At 41.3% G+C, this 23,003-nt stretch overlaps 1 protein-coding gene across 1 annotated transcript in view; it reads left to right on the top strand.

Moving 5' to 3' along the window:
- The window catches only part of MIPOL1 (mirror-image polydactyly 1), a 270,727-nt gene that overhangs the window by 173,090 nt on the left and 74,634 nt on the right, over positions 1-23,003 (top strand). Inside the window, exon 9 of the mRNA XM_054972227.1 lies at positions 6,336-6,430. Coding sequence (XP_054828202.1) covers positions 6,336-6,430 — 95 coding nt within the window. The remainder of the gene's footprint in view (positions 1-6,335; positions 6,431-23,003) is intronic.

Below are 23,003 nucleotides of genomic sequence, written 5' to 3'. Positions count from 1 at the left end.
TACAGATCTGTTTTTGCAATATGAGGTGCTCTGGCACACATAGTGTGTGTGTAGTGCTGTCAAGTCACAGCCAACTTATGGTGACCCCTGCTGGGGTTTTCAAGGTAAGAGACTAACAGAGGTGGTTTGCCATTGCCTTCCTTTGCATAACAACACTAGTTTTCTTTGGTGGCCTCCCATCCAATTACTTCCTTGGTTAAGGCTGACCCAGCTTAGCTTCCAAGATCTTATGAGATTGGGCTAACCTGGGCTATCCAGGACAGAGCAATATATTTAGACGTGCCCAGAAATCCCTCTCATAAGAAAATACAGTTTCAGTGAAAAAGAATGGACATTTTCACCCATACCACCAGCAACCCTTTTGGGCTTTTAATTTATTTTTTATTTTTATTTTACTTCATTTATACCCCACCTTTCGCCTCAGTGGGGACCCAAAACAGCTTACAGCATTCTCCCATTTTTCCTCACAGCAGTGCTGATGATTGTGTGTGGCTGGCCCAAGGGCATCCAGCAAACTTTCATGTCAGAGCAGGGGGTCAGACCAGGTTCTCCCAGATCCTAGTCCATCACGTAGCCACTACACCACACTGGCTCTCTAATGCAGCCTTTTGGTAGAGTTTTCTGGGCATTATTGCGCAAGATAGCATCTGTATATAATATGGTGATGTCTGTTGGATTTTGTTGGATTTGGGGGATTTTACAGAGGATTTTGTCAAGTGTTTCTATCTGAGGTTGTTAGCTATTCTGAGCTTTATGAGACAGTGTGGTAGAAATGTTCTAAAATAAAAATAAATAAATACAGGCTTGCAGTATACACTCAATACCTTTTTAGACATGACAATCATGAGTACTGGCAGCCTATCAACTACACATAACAAGAGTGCGCAATACTGATAGTTCTAATACTCTTGTTTGCCATATTGCATGAACAGGGACAATGCATGTATTTACCCTATGGATACAGCCTGAGCTTATGCGAATGTGATGCCTGAAAAATACTGTAGTCAATTCACGTATCCTAAAGTTGTACACACACATGTACATAGCACCTGTCCACAATACAAAACAACTGTAATAGGATCATGGAGAGTGCATATTCTTGGTACGCATGAATGTAATGTCTGAAAAGGACTTCAGTGAAACTCTAAATGTTTGAAACAGCTATACATCTTTTATGTGCAAATGTTGTCTGTTTGTACACAGTACTGATGAACAACCACTTCAAATGTTACAATTTTAACAGGTACACAGAGTGAGTTTATACTCACATAAGAGTCCTAAAACATGCAGGGAAATGAGTACCGGCATATGAAGAAAGAGCTGAAATTTGGGGGGTGGGGTGAACATTTTTAACAGTGGCCAAAAAAATCTTCCTTGTTTTTTGAGACCTGTGAAAATATTGGCCTGTTACTTATAATGCCCTCTCTTCTCAGTTAACTCCACTTGCTTCCAGTGATGTTATCCCCTAACCAAATCTGATTGGCTACACAGCATTATGATTTCATCCCATACACTGTTTGCAGCTGATCAATGTATGTGACTTAGGAAGTATTTTCCTCACTCTCAGTTCATAGAATCATAGAGTTGGAAGGGGCCATACAGACCATCTTGTCCAACCCCCTGCCCAGTGCAGTTGTTCTTACTGATGTAATTACATAGTCAATTCTTGTTGAATGCAGCAATATGACCGTGATCCTGGGATCACCAATATGACCAATCTAGGAAAAGGGAAAGACAGCAACAGTCAATGAAACACAGTATCACCAAAGCAGCATCAGGGAACAATGGCACTGAACAGCAATTGTTGCTGATGAGTGTATGGTAAGAGACAGTGGAGCTGTAAATAGATTAGATTAAAATGTTCAAGAAGGTTTCTAACTGAAAGATTAGGTCATAGAAACTTGTCAGTGGATTTTTTTAAAGAAGACCATAGATAAACATTGCTTGGGCATTTTTCAGGTATAGTGATTCCTATCTCTTAATGCAGGAGTTTGAACTGGATAATCCTTGAGATTCTTTCCAGCCCTGCTGTCCCAGGTAAATTAACACTGCTGTTTAGCTTTTCTATAATAATCTATCAAATAAAATGTTTCCCTGCGGACTCTTCTACATGACAGTCACATTTAAAATTCCTTTATCTACCTCATTAATGCTAGATCACTTGCAAAACTCCTGATCATTTAATACATGAAATAGAAAATGCTATGGGTATATTCTTCCCTGTACAAAGGCACGGCATTAATGCAAGAAGATATTCCTACACGGCACTATAGACACTTGCTTCTTCACTCCTCCTACATCAGCATATGGATGGAAGCAACAGATCCAGGAAAAAGAAGGTCTGTGAATCCCAGGTCCCCAAAATCTGGATCTTGAGTCTCTTGATCAGCTTAAGAGAGGATAGGCTAGGCTAATAGAACCAGTTTGATGTAGTAGTTAAGAGCACGGGAATCCAATCTGGAGAACCGGGTTTGATTCCTCACTCTTCTACTTGAAGCCAGCTGGGTGACCTTGGGTCAGTCACAGCTTCCAGGAGCTCTCTCAGCCCCACCCACCTCACAGGGTGTTTTGTCGTAGGGATAATAATAGCATACTTTGTAAACTGCTCTAAGAGGGCATTAAGTTGTCCTGAAGGGCGGTATATAAATTGAATGTTGTTATTATTATAATAGGGGAAACATATACAAAGTTAAAAACTGCCTTGTTTTATGGAATGGTCAGGAAAGCTCTCCTGGCTTTCTGCAAACTATGCAAAATATAAATAATCAGGAGGGCTTTTTACACAGGTAATAGGGCTGTGCTATATGGAAAAAGGTCAGAGAGAGGCTTTGGTAAAAGATGGGGACTTTTAGACTATACTACTGCGTACTGATTGCTGCTGAAAGTATGCTCCTACTGGGTAGTTTCTGAATTATTTAATGTGTCATGTTAATTTGCTTATGTCTTATTTCAGCATTGTTTCAGCTATGTATTAGACTTCTGCTTGTTTTTTTTCAAATGTCTGCAGTCCATACCCTATTGTGTTTTTATTGAATGTCCCAGCTGTTGATTGTATTGACTTATAGCGTGTAATCATCCTTGAATCTCAGTGAGAAAGTCAGACCATAAATAAATAAATAAATACATTTCTGTAATGTCCAAGTAAAGATTTTGTAATTTTGAGATTTTGGCTTTTAGACTTATATAAATGCATCATTTGAAAACTGAATATATTGCAGAGCTGAGGCAGGTGGAGAAGATGAAATAAGAGCACAAGGCCTTCCATGTAGGCTCTAAAGGTGATTCTAGTGGCATAACATGGGGTGACATCTTCTGAATCCTGGCGTCTGTGATTACTTACTAGACTACAGTAAGAAGACAAAAACAATAAATGTCTATGGTGATGACCCTTTCTCAAGCCTTTCACCATCCTGCCACCCTCCCTAAACCTCCTTTGGGGTTTGGGGCCTCACAGGCAAGTAAAGGCTGGGTCACCACATACCACCTGCCTAGCCTCCACTATCGCAGGCAGACAGCCCTGATCCAGATCTTTACAGGGTCACCTCTCTCCTATTCCCAGAGGCTCCATTGGACAGGCAGCCCATTCCCTGTATTTAACTCCCCTCACCCAGCAACACCCCAATGCTATTGGGGGGAAAGGAACTTAGAGGTTACTTTCCCTATGTATACACTGCCAACATTTAAAGTAAGCCCATTTAATGTGGCCAGAGTGTTTGAGGCCTGTGTGTGGGATATTTTTCCCTCAGCCAATGATTTCAAGCCAGCCAGGGTTAAACAAAACAAACTTAAACTTTATTTACAAGATGGAACATAGGAGTGAATGGATTTTAAACTAATAAACAAATTGAAGTTAAACAGATTATGTTTCAGTGTAACAGAACAGGTTTGGAATTAGCCAGCAGTATTTTTGCTGATTCTGCTCAGCAAAACCAAAACCCTTCTCCCTCAGCAGCTCCCAAAAGCCTTCCCTCTCTCCAATGGACACGAACTCTCATTGGCCCAGCATTCCACCTGCTCATATTGGTTTTCAGGAGAGGGGAAGCTGGAACCAGTCCTGTCTATCACAATGTCTTACTGTGACACTTATAGTACTTAACGTCGCAAGTCGGATACTGTCTGCAGAGGGAACAGTATTTTTTAAAAATTAATGCTATCAAAAACTCCTATATGTTCTTTTTAAAAGTACTGTTAGAACTAGAAGTCTTCCTCATCCTCTCAGGAGGTTATGGGGGACTGTTACTGAAAAGGATTGCTACTATTATTTGCACCTGCTTACAAGAAGAGACAGAAAGTATAAACTGCTGAAAAGAATGGAATTACCGCAGTACAGGGGCTGTGTACAGTGTGGTGTTCTAGAATTAGAATACTGCCAGTGGCACCCAATGATGTGGTGTGCTGTAGAAATGTACAACACCTTGGAGTCAGGATGTGGGTTGTCCTAGATGGAATTAAACATGGAGCTTCCACTTACTATCATAAGTAGCTTTGCCAACAGAATGCATTTCTCAATACAGAAACACTACAAGAAGCAGATGACAGAAAGATCACAAGACAAGTATGGGCAGGGTAATATGCAACCCTGTTATAAAGCATAACTGTGGCCAAAGAGTTCTTTTGAAACTCCTATACTTTAAACAGCAAACCTTAATTCCTGAAATTAAACTCTCTGTCATAGGTTCAGCCATTTATATCTGGAACCTGGTGCTGCTTTAAAATCTCTTATGGAATCTGTGAAGAGTATTATTGCTCAAGATTTTTAAAAGGACTTTACAAATAAAACCAACAGAACCTAAGAATGTTAGCAAAACCAAACTATTTTCTGTAATTATACTGTACTGCTGGTAAAACAACCTTCTTAAATATTGAGGAAAGCCTGCTGGAACCAAAGAAGGTGGATTGTTTGAGAGGCCAATAATTAACATCTTTGACAATTTTCAGTGTGCTGTGAAGTGCAATTGAAATGGCAGACTGGAAGGAAATGTTTGTTACAGACACACCCACTCACCAAGAGATTAGCAGCTAGACTCCTTAGAGAGGTATCACACCTGATATCCTTTTAGGACAAAGGTCAGGAGACATGGGTCCTGATTCTTTTCACCCTTACCCCCCTTCTGGCCTGGTATTATTTCACAAGAATTGCTCCTAGTTTATGAATCAGCATAAGTGAATTTAACACAAAAGAAGAAAAAAATGATATAAGGCTTGTAGCTAATCTCCTCTATAATTGAACATTGGAAGCAGAACATTGGTAAAGCAGAAAACAACAAACATCCCAGTCTGGGATTTAGGTACTTGTTGCCTGTGGTTAATATGAAGTAAAGCCTACAGCGTTGATTACTATGAGATGGAATTAACAGAGACTCCGGCCAGTCAAATGCTACTTATGAGTTCTCCTCTGTTTCTCGCATGTGGTATTCCTGCTCTGGCTGGAACCATGGCAGCATAGAGAAAGAGCTTTAGCCACCACCTATGCTGTTACCTGCAACAGAAACAGTCCAGGGAAGGAGCGATTTGGCCTGTTGGCTGTATCAGACATCAGCTGAGAATTCACATGACTAAATATTCACCGTATGCCAAAATTGAAAAAGTAGGTGTCAGGAAAAAGGCTAGGCCATATGGAGAACTTTTTGGATGGAGGCAGAAGTTCACATGCCCACATACCCAAGTCTAGGGGTGTGCAAACCAAATATATCCTCTTTTGAAGATATCCAAGCCATGGCCATCACCACATCTTGTGGTCTCTCTATCAGCAGCACATCCTCCAGCATAGGTCACTGCAGTCTCAACATTCTTGCTCCTGTCTACTGATACACCTGGCATAGAAATTTGTTACTGAATAGTAAGTGTTCAGTGTTGGTGCCATAGCATAAGACATCCCAGACCCCTTCTGTACCAATGGAACTGCCAGTGCTTCAGAGGCTTCTATTAATATCTTTGATACTGCTTTCTCAATGCATTCCCACCTCAGACTTAGTAGAGGTCTCATGAGCATTTGAACAATAAAAGTAAGGAGCTATCATGTAACTCAAACTGGGAACTGAGGAAATATTATTCATGCAGATTTTGGACTCCCAGGGTTGGTTACAGAATCAGCCATTCTGGGAAGATCAAGGGAGGGTTTGGACCAGACCAAGAAGAGGAACCAAGCAGTTCTCTGGAACCAATGGAATCATAATTTATTGAAAGAAATTCTTTCTTATTAGCATTAAAGCGGCAAGATTGTAGCTTAAAAATACTTTAGATATTTAAACAGTAGTATTCATAAAAGGATGCACATTTTCTGTTGTTCTACAAAAGGGGAAGAAAAGAAAATTTAACCAGCTATCTGTTTATAGGAAAAATTGCTGGCTATGCAACAAGAAAGAGAGGCTGCTGTGCAACAATACCAAAAGCTAGAAGAAGAGCTCCAGACCCTTCGTGTTTATTACAGGTAAAATTAATCATATTACTGACAGTGTATTATCCAGTAGAGGAAGTATTTTTATTGCGTCTATGCTTCCTATAGATAACAACTGCACAAAAAAAGATACCTCAAGATTCTAATATATCAGATCAATATTTTGCCCTTTACCGAATATGCATTAGAGCTTCTTCCATCTATATAAGAAAAAAGAAATCCAAACCTATCTCTATCGCTGCTATTTCTCAGACTTAGAGGTAGTGACTTGCCCAGGATTAACTTTGGCTGAGTTGGATGGGACTTAAATCTAAGTCCAATGCTTAATCTACAGGCTTTACTTGCTCTGTGAAAACTGACAATTCTTTTCAACTAGCAAAATGCCTGTTGTGTGTATAGGAAGAGATCTTCTATACTGCAAGGGAAAATACCATGGGATGCTCTGCTGTGGGATTCCTGTCACCAACGGCCAGGTCACCCAATGGTATGGGTAGAAGATTTTGCCCTTAATGCAGAAGTACCCTAAGGGAGCAAATCGAAGCAGATCCACTCAGAAGTACAAACTATTATGGGGTTTACTTCAAGTAAAGTGTTCTTACAATAGCTGCTGCAGGAGTGAATAATAATTACTTATGTGCAAGCCAGAAGAGGACTGGGGACTAAACATTATTGGTGACCTCATGAACTGAAGGCATTGAAAATAAATTGGAATAAATGATAGAGAATTCATTTCTCCTGCCCTTAAAAAAATGTGTTAGAATTCACTTCTGGGCTCATTTTAAAGTGACTACATGAAGCTGCTATATACTGAGTCAAACCATGACCATGGTCAGCATTGTCTACTCTGATAGGCAGCAGCTCTTCCAGGGTCTTGAGTAGAGGTCTGACTGATCCTTTTAACTGGAAATATCTGGAATTGAAACTGGGACCTTCTGCAAGCAAAGCAGATGTTCTACAGTGAGCCATATTCCCTCCCCTAAAAGTTCCTAGTTAATGGCTTTCAAACCCTAAACAATCTGGGATGAGGAGGATATCTAACGAGCCACCTTCCTTCATATGAACCTACCCATCTCCTAAAATCTTCATCATAGGCCCTGCTCCACATGATCCCCACCTTCTGAGGTAATGTGGATGACCACTAAAGAGAACACCATCTTGCTGTGGCACTTCAGTTGGGGAACTCCCTCCTCTCATATTTGGCATTGTTAAAATCTCAGCACAAAATTAAGACATATTTGTTTACTTGGGCGTTTTCTTAGTTTTGTTAATTCTGCTGCTATTTTTGATTGTTTTTACTGCAAGTTATTTTACAATTAGTTTTCTTTCTATCTTATACCTTTTTAAAGATTATTTCTTCTTCAAAGGCCAATTTATGTGTCACAGCCTACACAGTTTGGGTCTGAGTTCTACACTCTCTCTTTCAGTCAGATGTAAGTTGCGAATTTCCCTCAGTTTCTGCAGGTGTGGTGCCCAATTAAGAAAAGGCTTTCAGCAATCACTTCTGCATGGTTTTCCCAGCCTGTAATGGTCCTGAGATCACCCTTCATCTTCCTGGGGAAACCCAGTTATATCCTGGAGTAGGCTAATGCCCTTCCTCCTCATACACTGCATCCTGATCTGAATTGGGCTCAGCACAAGCAGGAACTGAGGGGAACCTGCTTCTCTCTCTTAGGGATATCCCAGACTCAACAGATATCCCAGATATCCCAGACATGGGATATCCCAGACTCAACCTGTGTAGACAATAAAGTATCAATCAACCCTTAGTGTAGGAAGAGCAGTACAGGAAGTCTATGAATTCTGCCCAAGTGACCTGGGAATTCTGATAATGCCAGAGAGGTTGGGAAAGAAATGTACTACTATGGTTCCTAAACCCCTGAGGTTGTGTCAGAAGAGGTAGTATACTTCAAGTGCAAAATACATCACACTGCACCAGAGCTGAAGTGCATGTGCTTGGAGTTGTTTTTATTACTAATTCTTTCAAAATACAGAGAAATTATGACAAAGGTTTTGGCCCTAGTGATGTGCTATAAAGGTCCAGGGGCTGAAAAATGCACGTACATGAACTTTGCAACTGTCACATCACACAAACCCAGGGCAGGCGCTTCCATTGAGGCAGGTCCGGCAACCACCTCCAGCGCTGAGGTACCAGAGTGGGCGCCAGAGGTGAGGGCGCACACTGTGGAGCTGGCGGCAGCAGCTCATGGGCGACTGAGCAGGAAGGATGGGAAGCCACCCACGCGCCACCCTGACCACCTGCCACGCCTGGTCCACAGCTACTGCAGCCTCCCTGCCCTCCCGCACTGCCACTGCTGCCAGCACGCACCCCCGGCTGAGAGCAGCAGCCATGGGCCAGGCGTGGCAGGCTTCCAGGGTGGCGCGCAGAGCAATGGAGCAGGAGGGCTGGGAGGACACACGCGCACCTCCCCAGCCACCCGCTGTGCCTGGCTGGGAGCACACGCCAGCAGCGGCAGCGCACAAACCCAAAGGTATTTCTGTGAGAGTGACCACAGAGCATGATTTTATCCTGGGACCATTTCATATTAATTTGATTTTTCTTCTTAAAATGAGGCTTCTAAAATAATAAATACCTATTTAATGAGAAAGGGAAAGGTGAGGGTGGGGAAGAAAGAAAAAAGAATCTAGTTTAGTCCCATGAGCCAAGAAAATGTTGGCTAAGAATGAAGACAGGCAAGTTCTTTCTTTGTACTGTGTGACTCAGGAGAAGTTGCCATTTATCCTGATTCAATACCTGAAAATCATTCCTGAAACAAAACTTTGCATAACAGTTAGAAGTTACAGTCTTGCCAGTTTAACTATTCTAATTTTCTAACCGCTGTGCTCCCTAGGTGATGATTAATGCAAATCATAAAAACCTGGATAATGTGCAAAGGTTGTACAAGTATTAGGATAATCCATTCCGTTGTGTAATGAAAACATAAAAGGTACCATTACATCGAACAGGCATCAAGAAGATATTACTAACAGTGCCATCCTAAGCAAAGTTGCACCGTTTTAAGCCCATTGACTTATGCTCTGCTTAGGACAACACTGTAAACAGCAGTATGCAGTAACCTAATGCAGCTTTTTTTAAAAATCCAAGTTCCTCATTGTTCATATTGACTTGGATCCTGTGACACTGGTCCCCCTGCACTTCTCTTTGGTTGCTGCTGGGGTTTTCCAACACAATGGTACTTGCTTCCTCTGTCCGTAGCACTTCCCTATACCTAAGGACTCCTTGAAGAGCAATGATCTTGCATACATAGAAGTGCTAGCAGCAGATTAAATGAACGCCACAGCAGAGAGAAGCAGAGGCCGGAGAGAAGCACAGGAGAACAATGTCATAGGATCCAAGCCATTATTCTTAATTAATCCTTAATAATGTAGAATTATCTAGTATTGATCTCTTGATACAATACACTTCAAATTTAATTGTATTTGAACGTCTTGTATTTTCATTATCGTGTAGTTGGCCTCCCCTGGTTTCTTCTGTCCTTGGTGATTTTTCTGGGCTATGTGCCCCTTTCATCTTCTATGGTAGTAATTGAGAGTATGGATTTAAAATTATCTGATTTCCAAAACTTTCCACGTTAAGAAGTACTATGGATATTCAACTTAGTGCATGTTTAAATTCTTTTCCATTTTCTAGCTGTCCTGGGATGAGGAACAGGTTTTGGCACTCAGCTATGCCCCAGAGTGTAATGTGATAACAGTTCCCAAATGCAAATATCCTGGAACTGAGAAGTATGCCGGATGGGGATTCTAGAATGTTAAATTAAAATTATATTAAGGAAATAAAGTGCAGGCTATAAGAGGCTTCATTATTCATGGACTGTGGCCAGCTTTATGCCTTTAGGTTTGATAAACAAATTAGCTTTTATGATTGACAGCTGTGTCTCCTCTATTTTATTATTTTGCAGTAAAAATACAGTAAAGCCAAAACTCATGAGAACAGAATTGGTATTCTGTGTGCCCACTTGAGGAAGTGCTCCTTTGGCACATCTTTCTAATAAGAGCCTATTAGCTATTATAGATGTGTGGCTTTTATTGGACCATGAATGAATGTCTCACGTTCAAAATAGTGCAGAAAAATATAAAAAAGAGAAGTGTTTTCCTCACACAATGCAGATTACTATCCATTTGTTGTCTCCCCCAGAATTCAAAGGAGACCTTCCAATTTTTCGAACTCTAACATGGATTCATATCTTGGCCACTATAAGAGTATGATGGTACCCAGGAAATGGCTCTTTTGAGGGATGTAAGAGGAAATTAAAATTCTAAATGTGGACAATGGTGTGGACCAATGACTGACTAGGTGACTGAATGCACTGTACAGTTTAATGTATTTCTCTTAAAATGCAAAGGAAGTGCTTGATCAGAAGTTTCTAAATGGTGTAATGGAGAGAGCCTGGAAAAATACCCGTTCTGCTCATCTCATCGTAGATTTGTCCAACTATATTTTTTACATAAGATCAATGCACTTACAGCATTCTGAGCTTGGACACCTGGGCCTTCCATCATCTTATATACTAATAGCAAAGTGGCCCTGATCTGAGGATACTTAAATCTGGAGACTGGAGCCATGAATGGACAAGACTGATCTTCCTACGCACCTGAAAAATGCTCCAGGTTTGCAGAAAAATCTGAAATCTAAAAAAATACATGCCGGGGGGGGGGGGTTAAAAAAAAACACAAAATGATTAAAGGAGCCCCTGTAGCTTTAACCAGATGCCCTCGGTGGCTATTGCTAGGCAACCAAGTAACAAGTCAGTATTCCAGATGTGGTTTCTGTCAGGAAAAGGTTGGGGAGGGGCAGGGCCTTTTCCAGGGCTGTTTTGGCCTTTGAGGGGACCAGGTCTTCATGGGGGCCCTGGGTGCTAGGTCCTCCATTAACCACTAGGTGGCTTGATACCACATGACATGCATGACTTACCCAGGCCTTATTGCTTGCTGCTGTTCAACAGCAGCCCCCCCCCTCCCCCCAGCAAAAGCCAGTATAGTATAGAGGTTAGAATTTCAGAGAATGATCTGAGACATCCAGGTTCAAATCACTACTCTACTGTGAAAGCTCACTGCGTGACATTGATCCAGTCAGACACTCTGCCTAACCTACCTCTCAGGATTCTAGAAAAGAGCAAGAGTCCAGTGGCATCTATAAGACTAACAAAATTTGTGGTAGGGCACGAGCATTCATGAGTCACAGCTCACTGTTTCTGATACTGTGAGCGGTGACTCACAAAAATGCATACCCTACCACAAATTTTGTTAGTCTTTCAGGTGCTACTGGACTCTTGCTCTTTTCTACTGCTACAGACAGGCTAACAAGGCTACCCATCTTGATCTATCTCAGGGTTGTTGTGAGGATAATATGGAGGCAAGAAGAATGATGTAAGCTGCTTTTGGTCCCCATTATGGAAAAAGACAGTATGTAAATTAAATTAATAAACATAGGTGAAGATGAGGGCAGATCATCTGTCCCATCTTTACCTGTTGCCAACCTGCAGGTGGTGGCTGGAGATCTCCCAGAATTACAGCTGATATCCAAGCCACAGAGACCACTGCTCTTGGAGAAAATGGCTGCTTTGGATGATGGACTCAATGGCATTATACCCCACTGAGGTCCCTCCCCTCCCATTCTCAAACCCCACCCTCTCCAGGCTTCACCTCCAAAATCTCCAGGAATTTTCCAACATGGAGCTGGCAACCTTATGTTAGTTAACGGTTTGAAGGAGAGGAGAACATAGGGAAATGTTAACATATGGAGGATGCTAGGAGATGGGAAAGAGAAAATAGTGTCAGGTAAAGGGATATAGGGAAAAGTGAAGTACCTCACAAAAGTCCTTGCAGGTTCCCCCCCCCCACACACACACACACCATGCATCTGGGCCATATGGGAAAGGCTGCCTGGGGTGCAATGGGAAAAGGTGACGACGAGGGCAGACAAAGGTGGTGGGAAAGAGACAAGGAAATAGGAAAGGGGGAAGAGGCTATGGGGGGTAGGGAAGGGAGAGGAGAAAATGAGATGCCCCCTCAAGTCCTTGTGGGTCCCCCAGCTGTGTTTCCTATCACCAGCAGCATTTAATAACCATTTAGTGAGGGGAAGATAGGAAACTTACATAGGATCAAAATAATGATGACTATATTATTTCTAGGATACTTAACATGTAGTAAGTACTTTACAGAAAGCTTAACAAACTTCAGGTAAAGCACAGGTGACTTAAAATATCAAGATATGTATTTACTTTATCATTTATTGCTTCATGGCCTTTTCATGAATGAATTTTCAGAAGTAGAGCAGCCAAAGTCAGAAAGTAGCAATGTTTATACAGTTTGATACATAACTATGCAATTTCATAGTTCTTCCTATTATGACCTTAATTACACTAGTCCCTAATGATGTTTTAGACGTTCTTGGGAGACATTTTCGTATTCGCTGTTCATATTACAAGGATCTGCATGACTGATTTGTAAGTACTTTTCATAACAGTGTAGGAGGAATAAGAACCTGAAGCAGAACTTGGAATCTTGAGAATCTTGGCAGAGGTTATGATGGCTAAAGGGTAAAAAGTCTTTTCAGACTTCCTAGCATTCCTTTGGGCTCTAGTGCCTGCTTCTAAACTTTTAGTAATTCTTTTTACAACTTAACTCTGGTCTGCTCTTCCTTTCTACTATCCCAACAATTACAAAAGCAAGCCCCTCCTTCAAAATCCCAAAATATTACAGTAGGAAAAGGCTCAACTAGGGTCAGATATTACAAAGATACTTCTCGGTGCAGAATTTTGAATTTTTTAATGGATTTCTTTTATCTTTGCCACATAATTCACACAGCTCTGCTCATAAACATTATCTCAATAAGCAAAGCATTATGAATAAGAATCTATAGTTTGTGCCAGACTAAATTTTCCGTTAACAGAATGAAATGTTCCTGTCTTCCCCTTCCCGGAAGCACCTTAACCTCCATGAAATGCTTCTTCTGAGGATAGGGTACTCTGAGGAACAATGTGAGTGGAGTCTGCTTTGGAAAAGGGGAATCGATGGAAATTGCTAACTTAATTTGGATCCAACTCAGAATTTTCAAATGTACCAGCAAGAAAAATCTTCCCTTTTATTGTCCTACACTTGTTCTTACTGCAACCTGTGCTTTTCATTTTGGAACATAGATTTGGCATGTTAGGAACTGTAGACCTAACCACTATGTTGTATTGGATTCTTACTAATGCTATGTCTTTGTGAACTTGTATCTGTTTACCCTATGGCATTGTTTATGGAAATATTCCTGATATTGACTGTACTAATCTCACTCTGTGTAATCCACTTTGAGTCTCAGAGAGAAAGGTGAACTATAAATGACATACATACATACATACATACATACATACATACATACATACATACATACATACATACATAATGTACATGAAATAGCGAGAGTATGCTTTGAATAAAGCATTTAAAGTCAGTATTTTGAGTAAATTGTTTACCTCTCCCATATTATCTTACCTGCAGGCCTATGTCATATGATTTAGAAGAATTATAAATAAAGAAAATGTGCACAGACAGAAACTAAGCCAAGTTTTATGCCTGTCAATGTGGTTCCTTTCACACTATACCATTTATTTAATATTATATTAATGAGAGCTGCTGGCTGCATAAGTATTTTTCCTAGCACTTAGAAAAGGTATGTGCAGTTGACATTCTCATTTTTTTTGCTTCAGACTACCTGCTCCACAAAAGAACCATCAAATGTGTTTAGGGTGGGAGGCTAGAGGCGGGGAAGGTATTATCTTTTTCTGTTTTGCCCTAAAGAAGAGAGGTCTTTGTTTACCTGCTGTGTGCTGTGGGACACAATGTGGTGTGTCTCAATTTATTCTCGTTGTATGAAAGAATCTTACCCAATGCAACCTGATATAGCACAACTCAAATGGAGCAAGGAAAAGGGTAAAGAGATGCAAAGTGTGTTCCATGTACTTCATTATTTAAAAATCATTGTCCACTTATGATGCCTTTTGATGTATCTTCGCTTTAGGATGTAGAAAAAGAAGCGAGTCTGAGTCATTCTGTTCATTTATCAGTGTGTTTTCATTAACTCTCTAATTTAATATATACAAAATATACATTAAAATGCACATTTTGACATGTCATGTTTTCAAAAAGAAAGGAGGAAGAAAGGCTGTCCTTCATATCATAGACAAGAAGGTACTTTTTATTACTAGCTGGGTTTTTTTTCTATTAATGAGGTTGGTTAAGATGAAAATAAACATCATAAAGGAAACAATGAGGGCACATGCAGGGAAAGGAAACATTAACCTCTACCCACTGTTTTTTCCCTGGCAAATGCCTCCCAGCTATTTTTAATACCTGTACATACAGAGAGAGAGAGAGACAGAAAGAGACAGAGAGTGATTCTGCACACGATGGATAATGCACTTCCAATCCTCTTTATAGATCATGTCGAACGGATTTTTTTGTGTGTGGAACAAAAAATCCACCTCAAACGATTGATAAAGTGCATTGAAAGTGCATTATCCAATGTGTGCGGAATCAGCCAGAAAGAGAGAGATGAGCTTCAAAACCTAGTTCATCTTAAGGGGACAGTAGTCTCCAGGGGAACACATGCAGAAGAGAATCAGCTGCCTTGAGAAGCACATCTTAAGCGTATCTTAAACACATCTTCCTCTCGCCAATCCTCCCTTTGTGTGTCCTGCATTAGGGGTGCCAAAAATACACAGAGAAATTGCTGGTTCAACTTGTTAAAGCAGCTTTCAGAATGGTGGAACAAATTCAGGAAATGAGGCTGTAACTAACCTCCCACTGCTGAAAAGTTTGTGTCGTTCATTTCAGTTCTTACCACACAGAGGATGTGCAGGCAGGCCAGGCAGTGGGGTGGGCAGTCTGGCAGCATCTTGTTTTCCATAACAGCAAGTCTGTCTGTACTCATCATGCAACTAATTAGATCCAAAGGAGGAGACTGAGCCCTTAGTGTTAACTCTGTTGGCAGGAAGGAGTTGTACGTGGCATGCATGAGTGCATTTTTCCTCAGTACTTCCTGGGCAATGGCATTGGCATTGAGTGGCTTGTTGGGATCAAATTGCAAAAGGTTTGCTTTGTGCTGGGGAGGGAAGCAGCAGACGGCATGGTGCCATTGGCACCAGCATCGCCATCACAATCCCTTTCTATTCATTTGTATGTGCAGGATAAGGACAGGCTGGTGGCAGGTAGGTTTATCTTGGGGCCGGCTGCTGCAAAGCACATTAGAGTTAATTCACTCCTGATTGTGGAAACAAAACTACAAGGCACAGGGAAACATGGCCTAACAGCAAGACTCAAAGGTAAAATTCATTGGCTTTGTCACTATCAGGGGCGGCGGGCCTATAGAGGCCAGGTAGGCGGTGGCCGCAGGCGCGGGGTGCCGGAGGGAGCGCTGGAGGAGGCTCGGCGGGCGGGAGCGCGCGCCACAAAGCACCAGCCTCTTATCCCTCCCACCCCGCGCCGCTGCTGCCGCCAGCACAAGCCCCTGGCCAGGCGCAGCCACCACGGGCAGGCATCTGTGGCGGCGCACGCAACTGAGCAGGAGAGCTTGGAGGCCGCCCGCTGCAGCAATCGGGCCGGCGGCGGTGCGTGCGCTCCTATGATAACGTCACGAGTGACGTCATCACGCAGGCCGGTGCGCGTGCGCGCGCATGCGCGCGCGCTCGTGGGGGCACCCGGCCGGCCGCGAGCGAGGTAAACCCTTGCTCCGCCCCTGGTCACTATCATAAAGAAGCAATTTTTTAAATCTTGTTTTACAGTGCTGGATGGAAATGGAGCTCTTTCCTGCTTCTGCTCTGTGCTAGTGTGCTGTGCTGGCACCAGTAATTTCCCTGCCATTTTGTGCTCTCAGCTGTTACAACACTCGCCTTCTTTGGGGTTCATTGTTGTGTGAGTTTTTATGTGCTTGAGGAGAAACTCATTGAATTGATAGGTTTTGGGGCAATGCATGAACAGAGCCTCATTTCCCCAACTCCTCCCCTTGAAAAGAACTGTGTGTGTGTGTATGAACAGCTGTCCTTGCAACACTTGCCTTGAAACTCGCCTTCCCCAAGTATTCTTCGGGGTCCATAATCATGAAACCCCATTGTTGCATGCTGTCAAACTCAGTGGGCCAATGGTTTAGAGGAAGGACTGTGTTCTGTGCAATTTGGGTGCTGTTGTGTGCAAAAACAGCTGCCCCAGAGCCTTGTTTCCCTACCCACCCCTTGAGAAGAACAGTGTGTTTGCACATGTGCAGCCAACACATGCACTACAGGCTGAAGTGAAAGAAACAAATGGATCAGATCTGAGCTGGCACTGCCCCAGCTAGAACAAGCCAGTAAAGGAATGGAATTATTCCAGAACCCCCTGGAACAGAAACTGAAACAGAAATTTCCTCAGTGCACACACCCCACCCACTGACCTGCATCACTACCATATTGCTCTTCTCTTAGCAAATGCAGGGTCAGGAGGACCACGTGTTTGCCAATAACATTGTTCCATCCTTACTTAATTCACTCCTGATTGTGGAAACAAAACTACAAGGCACAGGGAAACATGGCCTAACAGCAGGACTCAAAAGTAAAATTCATTGGCTTTGTCACTATCATAAAGAAGCAATTTTTAAATTGTTTGTAGGCATTATATTTAGAAATTCTCTTCAATGTTAGCTGTGACAGAAGGGTGTGATCTTGTAACTTTTAAAAAGTGCATGGCTTGTAAGGGCAATGAAATTCTTTTTCAGATGGACATAACTTATCACCATGCTGCCAAGAATGGGTATACCATTGTGCTGTACCACTGTGCTGTCGCACTCTACTGGTCTGAATCCCGCTACTGCCATGAGCTCAGTAGGTGGCCTTGGGTACGCCACTCTGCTCAGCCCCAGCTCCCCAGCTTTATTGTGAGGATAATAATAACACTAATTTGTTCACCGCTCTGGTTGACACACTAATCTGTCTAGAAGAGCAGTATATAAATGCAGTTATCATCATCATCATCATCATCATCATCATCATCATCATCATGTTGGATGAGGACATGCACCCAATGTGTTGATCTTGCTTTAATGAAAAGGAACTGGATCCAAGGGAATATCTTTCATTGTCTTATGCCAAGACTTCACTTTAAAAAACAGGAAAAGATAGTTGAGAATACTTTGAAATTCCTTTTTGGTGAAAACCTTTCTCTCCACCGCAATTACAATCCAAGATGGACTGCCAACAGAGCCTCCAGCAGAGTGTGTGATATGTGCCGTCAAGTCGTCTCCGACCTATGGTGACTTTATGAATGAAAGACCTCCAAAACATCCTACCTTTAACAGACTTGCTCAGATCCTGCAAACTGGAGGATGTGGCTTCTTTTATTGAGTCAAGCCATCTCGTTTTAGGTCTTCCTCTTTTCATGCTTTTCCTAGTGTTATTGACTTTTCCAAAGAATCTTGTCTTCTCATGATGTGACCAAAGTACGCTAGCCTTAGTCTTGTCATTTTAGCTTCTAGGGAGAATTCAGGCTTGATTTGATCTAGCACCTACTTATTTGTCTTTTTGGCTGTCCAGGGTATCCGCAAAGCTCTCCTCCAGCACCATTTTTATTAATCAATTGTCTTCCTGTCTGCTTTCTTTACTGTCCAACTTTCACATCCATACATAGCAATGGGGAATACCATAGTTTGGATTATCTTAATCTTTGTTCGTGGAGAGACATCTTTATCTTTAAGGATCTTATCTATCTCCCTCACAGAGTAACTTCTATCTAATAAGGGGAATTAACAAGCTACCATAAAAATCATTGAGGCGCTAGAATTTATTGCATTAGTTTCTATTTGTTTGTTTGTTTGTTTGTTTGTTTAGCTTATTGAAAACCCACATTTCTCATTGAGACTCAAGACAGATTATGGAGTAGAGAAAAAGAGTGAGAAAATGTAGTCATCCAATAGAAGATATCCAATAAACAATGCAATAGGACTTTGAATAAATTCAGGCAATGTCAGCAAAAATGAGAACAGCAAACTACCTAAGGTATTGTATGAACAATGCAGAATGTGGAATTATGAAGTATAAGACAATGTATTAAAGAGCCAGATGACACCTACAATATAGATGATAATAACAATCATTGTCACAGTGGACTGCAGACCTATTCCCATATGAATATTCCCATATGAATGCATCCTTCTGGACTGTTCTATCTTAATACAGTTCTGATTTCATTATAATAATGGCCTTCTGAAAATTTCTGTTTTGTACATTTTCAAAATGATTACTCCTGGCCATCTCAAGCAGGCCATGCAATGATATAAATGTGGGAGGAACAAGAAGCCAAAGAATGTCTTACCTTGACCAGCCATTTGTTTTTAACCATAGTAATTTTTGAATATTTTCAGGGGATAGCACCATGCTTTCTGGGCTTCCCAAATGCTTTTATATATAGGTTTTTGTAACAGTAAAAGAAGCTATTATTATATTCACTCTGAAGCTCTTCAGCAAGTGCACCTTCTGTCTTACTAACAGTAATCTCTAAGGCAGATTTTATTTGAGTGCCAGACCTTGATTCTTGCAAAGAGAAGCATAAATACCAAAAGCACATATCTGCACTGAAATTTGCTCTTAACTGCAAACATTAATCAGATTACTATTCCCAATGCTTTGTACAGTTTTCTGCCCAGTGCTACTATATTACATTTCAATGTAAGTACTGGTTGAAACACCACATAAAGAGAATAAAAATGTCACATGTCTCACAACTCTCTGATTATCTCATACTGCAAAAACTAAAGTGCCTATCTACAGTTCTTTCCATTTGCTAATGTTGATCTGATATGGAAAATCAGCACAGGAAAAATGGGGGCCTCTCCCCAAAACACCAGAGAACTATCAATTGTACAGAAATACTGGTATTCTCCTATATTGATATTTTTATATGGGATATATTCATTCACTTAATGCACTTGCCACTTTATAAATATACATATAAGAGAATACCAGGTTTTTTTTACAATTGATATTTCTCCAATGTTTTTTTTGGAGGGGGGGGGGCTTTTTCCTGTGCTTTCTCCCAGAGGTGCCTCTTTGGTGCTTTTATTATGGAAAATCAGCAGCCAGCCAAAAATATACACTCAACCCTTTTTGGTCAGATGTCCAACTGCATATACCAGGAAAACATGCTACCCACAAACATTTACATAGTTGCTGTTTCATCTGAAATAAGCACAGCATGTATCTTCTGCTTCAATGCACACTATGCTGAACCCTGTGAAAAAAATATACACGGTGCCAGTTTCAAATGAAATGGTGACCACATATATTGGGGCGATTGTTGATATTGTGTGCTTCTCCCCTTAAATGTGAGCTAGGAAAAAATTTTTAAGAACTTGTTAGTAAACGTTGACTTCAGTGGTAATTACTGTACCTATCCTTGAATTCTTTAACAGATGGGAAAGATGTCAAATTTTGCTAAATTAAGTAGAGTGAACCATTGTAAACAGTTTGATAAATCATTGGCTACCCTTATTTGCCTCTTCCATACTTGAGGAATCTATTTTTAATTGCATATTGTCATGTTGGAACCTCAGATTTGTTCACATTGGGTTTATGTGGTATTTCATTTACTTGCATCAGGAAAAAAGCTTCTTTAAGTCCTTTAGCCTATTCTTTGACAGAATAATAGTAAGAAAGAGGAGCAGTGTTTAGAAGCAGGCCAGTGTGAAGTCACAATAGGATGCCCACTGTTACAAGATAGAATATAACAATAGTATCTCAAAAGCTTATCTATGTTTAACCACCAGAGGTATTAAAACTAATGATGTTGTAGATAATGCAGGTAATCTTATCAGATCTTCAGTTTCCAGGGTGGAGCTCACTGACCCTAGGTTTTTACTGTGTGGCCTCAAGATGTTATGTTTCATGGGGACTAGTGGCCCTTGCCAGATTTACAAAATTATTTTTTAAATGTATATGCTTTACAGAAGGTTACTTATAGACATTACATGGACTAGAGGGTGACTCAAAGGTTGGGATCAGAGAATTAGCATAAAATCCACCTGTAGATTTTAATTCCTGTTAAAGGTCCAGGACAGTTTTTTACTGTGTGTGTGATGTATATGTCTTCCTGTACCCACAGCAAATATGAGAAAGATCATCAGATAAGACAATCTATATGCAGATTTCACACTAATTCTTATGTAGAAATGCCTTTTTGTTGGAGAACTTGGGCTAAACTGTGGGATTTCAGCTCAGAAAAAAAACAAAATATATCAACAAAGCTGAAATCTTTGGGGCTTATGTTTTTTATCCTCATTTCAATTCATATTTTAAGTCATATGTTACTTCAGTGTGCACAGCAAATACGTAGCCTCTAATTCAGATTTAAGCACTGATCTTTAAAAACAGAAACACACAAGCTCCCCTTGAAATCAGGAGGATGTTTCAGTTTTAGTGTTTAGAATTCAGCCCCCACCCGGCCGGCAGCCAAGGGCATGAGGCCGGGGACCACATTTGCCGCCGCAGAGGATAAGCGGCAGCATTTTCCCCGGCCTCTCAGGGTCACATGGGAAGGGGGCAGGGCTAAGTGCCTTAACAGGACAGCCCTGCCTCTGCATCAGCACTTGCTGCCTCGTGCTTGGCCCACCTGCCCACCCAGTAGCAGTGCAGGTTTTTGACCGGTTGCCTTTTGGGGGGCCAGGTAGGAATTTTTCCTTTCTTTCCCTGATGGGCCTTGGGGAAGGAAGTTTTTTGCCTACCTTGTACTGCTTGCTGGAGCTGTGGCTATTGGACTACGGTGGTGCTGTATAGGCCATCAATGGCAGGATTTAGTTGGGGGGATGTTAGCGGGACGGTGAGTACCCTTGGCACATCCCAATTGGTGGGGATATTAGGGGCCTGTCAGGATCGGCTGGCATGCTTTGCAGCGGCCAGTTGAGAGGGCAGGCTGCCTGGTGGGATCTCCTGGACAAGTCCTTCCCTCATGCTCTGCGGCAGAGGTGCTTGGAGCTTTAAGGGGCAGCGGGTCTCGCCCAGACAGGTCAAGGCGGGGTCCAGGGGAGTGACCTCAGGGCTTGACCTGTACCGCTGGTTAGGCCCTTGCCAGGGTTTTTTAGTTGTTGCAGTTCATGTTGTTGCCTAAATAAAAGTGGCCTTTTATTACCCAAGCCTTGTGTCTGCCTCTTATTCTGACTGGGGAGGCAAGTGACATATCAATGTGTTTACTAGAAAATTATTTTTTTCTTTTTTGCAGTATTTTAGATTAGTTAGGTGGAAATAAGTTATAAAACACAATCCTACTACCAAGAAAATCCATAAGCTATAACCTATGTAGGCATATAGTTGTAAAATTTTAAAATGTTTTGTTGTTTTTAAAAGAATTTTATTCTGCAAATACTAGTAGTAATGATATATAAGTATTACCTTAAGTGACTAATAAATGGGGGGAAATTTTGTAAAACAAGAACCCAATTGTTTTAAAGCCCATACAACCATTTTCTATGTTTATATGCAGTTTATATATTATGTAAGGAAGTACCCTGCAGAGGAGCAAGTGGGCAGGAACGGACAAGCACAGAACTTCGGGAAAACTATTTACTCGTATTCAGCACTGAGCTTAAAAGACTGGCAATGCATTGTGGGAGTTCTAGCAAATCATATCCCAATAGGCAAATTGAGGCTGCCATTCTCACTACACTTTACTAGGCAGAGTGTCTTGCTTTACACATTTGTGTTTTCTTCCAAGTAAACGTAAGCAGAATTAGATTGCAATCATTTTGTTATTTTGCTCATAGTTTTCCATCAACGGCTTCCTCTGCTTAAACTCGCAAACTGCTCTTCAAATTCAGAGGCGTTTAAGTGGGAGGGGAGGCACACAGGGCTTGGATGAGAAGAGGTGAAAGGGAACCTTCCTCCAATGTATGTGTTCTGTTTTTTCAAGGACATGTTTTTGAGGGACTTTTCTTTTTGTCCTACATCTTTTAAAATATGTGGATGTGTTTAAATGCCTTGAAATTCTCCAAACCAGTCATGGCCGACTGCTAGTGAATATCTAAATAAAAGAAACTACCTTAAAATAACATTAGCGTTTTGACATATGCCTGCAGAAGCTGAGCATGTCAGAGTGATCCCATTAGCTCAATGTGATCCCATTAGTTGAATTGTTCAGTCTGCCTCCTTTCATCTAAGGAACAGTTCTCACATTCCATTTGTCAGTACTTGATGAGGCAGGCTGCTGAAATTCTTCTCCCGTAGCTAGTTACTCGTTGTATATGTCAACCTTTGTCCCTCTGGATCTTCCTATTCTTCAGCATGACCCCAATAATCTTGTGTTGCGTTTTAGATCTCAATGGTGTATTTTTCAGTTATTTACTGCATAGTGGCTTTGCAGTGTATGTCCCAAAGCATAATAAAGTGTTTAACAATCTCATTATTTGTGCCGTTCTCTAACTTCTCCGTTGTAAAATAGAGAGAGAGAGAGAGAGAGAGAGACTCCAAAGAAGCAGATATGCAACAAACATCACCCCAATATATAGCTCCCTCCTTCTTTGGAGTCTTCCCAGTTTTTTAAACATGATTTTCTTTCTTCTTTGTCTTTCAAAGACAAAGCCAGTAAT

Source organism: Eublepharis macularius, chromosome 2, assembly GCF_028583425.1.
Source record: "Eublepharis macularius isolate TG4126 chromosome 2, MPM_Emac_v1.0, whole genome shotgun sequence".
Taxonomy (NCBI): Eukaryota; Metazoa; Chordata; class Lepidosauria; order Squamata; family Eublepharidae; genus Eublepharis; species Eublepharis macularius.
The sequence above is the reverse complement of the archived record's forward strand: the minus strand, read 5'-3'. Positions and strand labels throughout refer to the sequence as shown.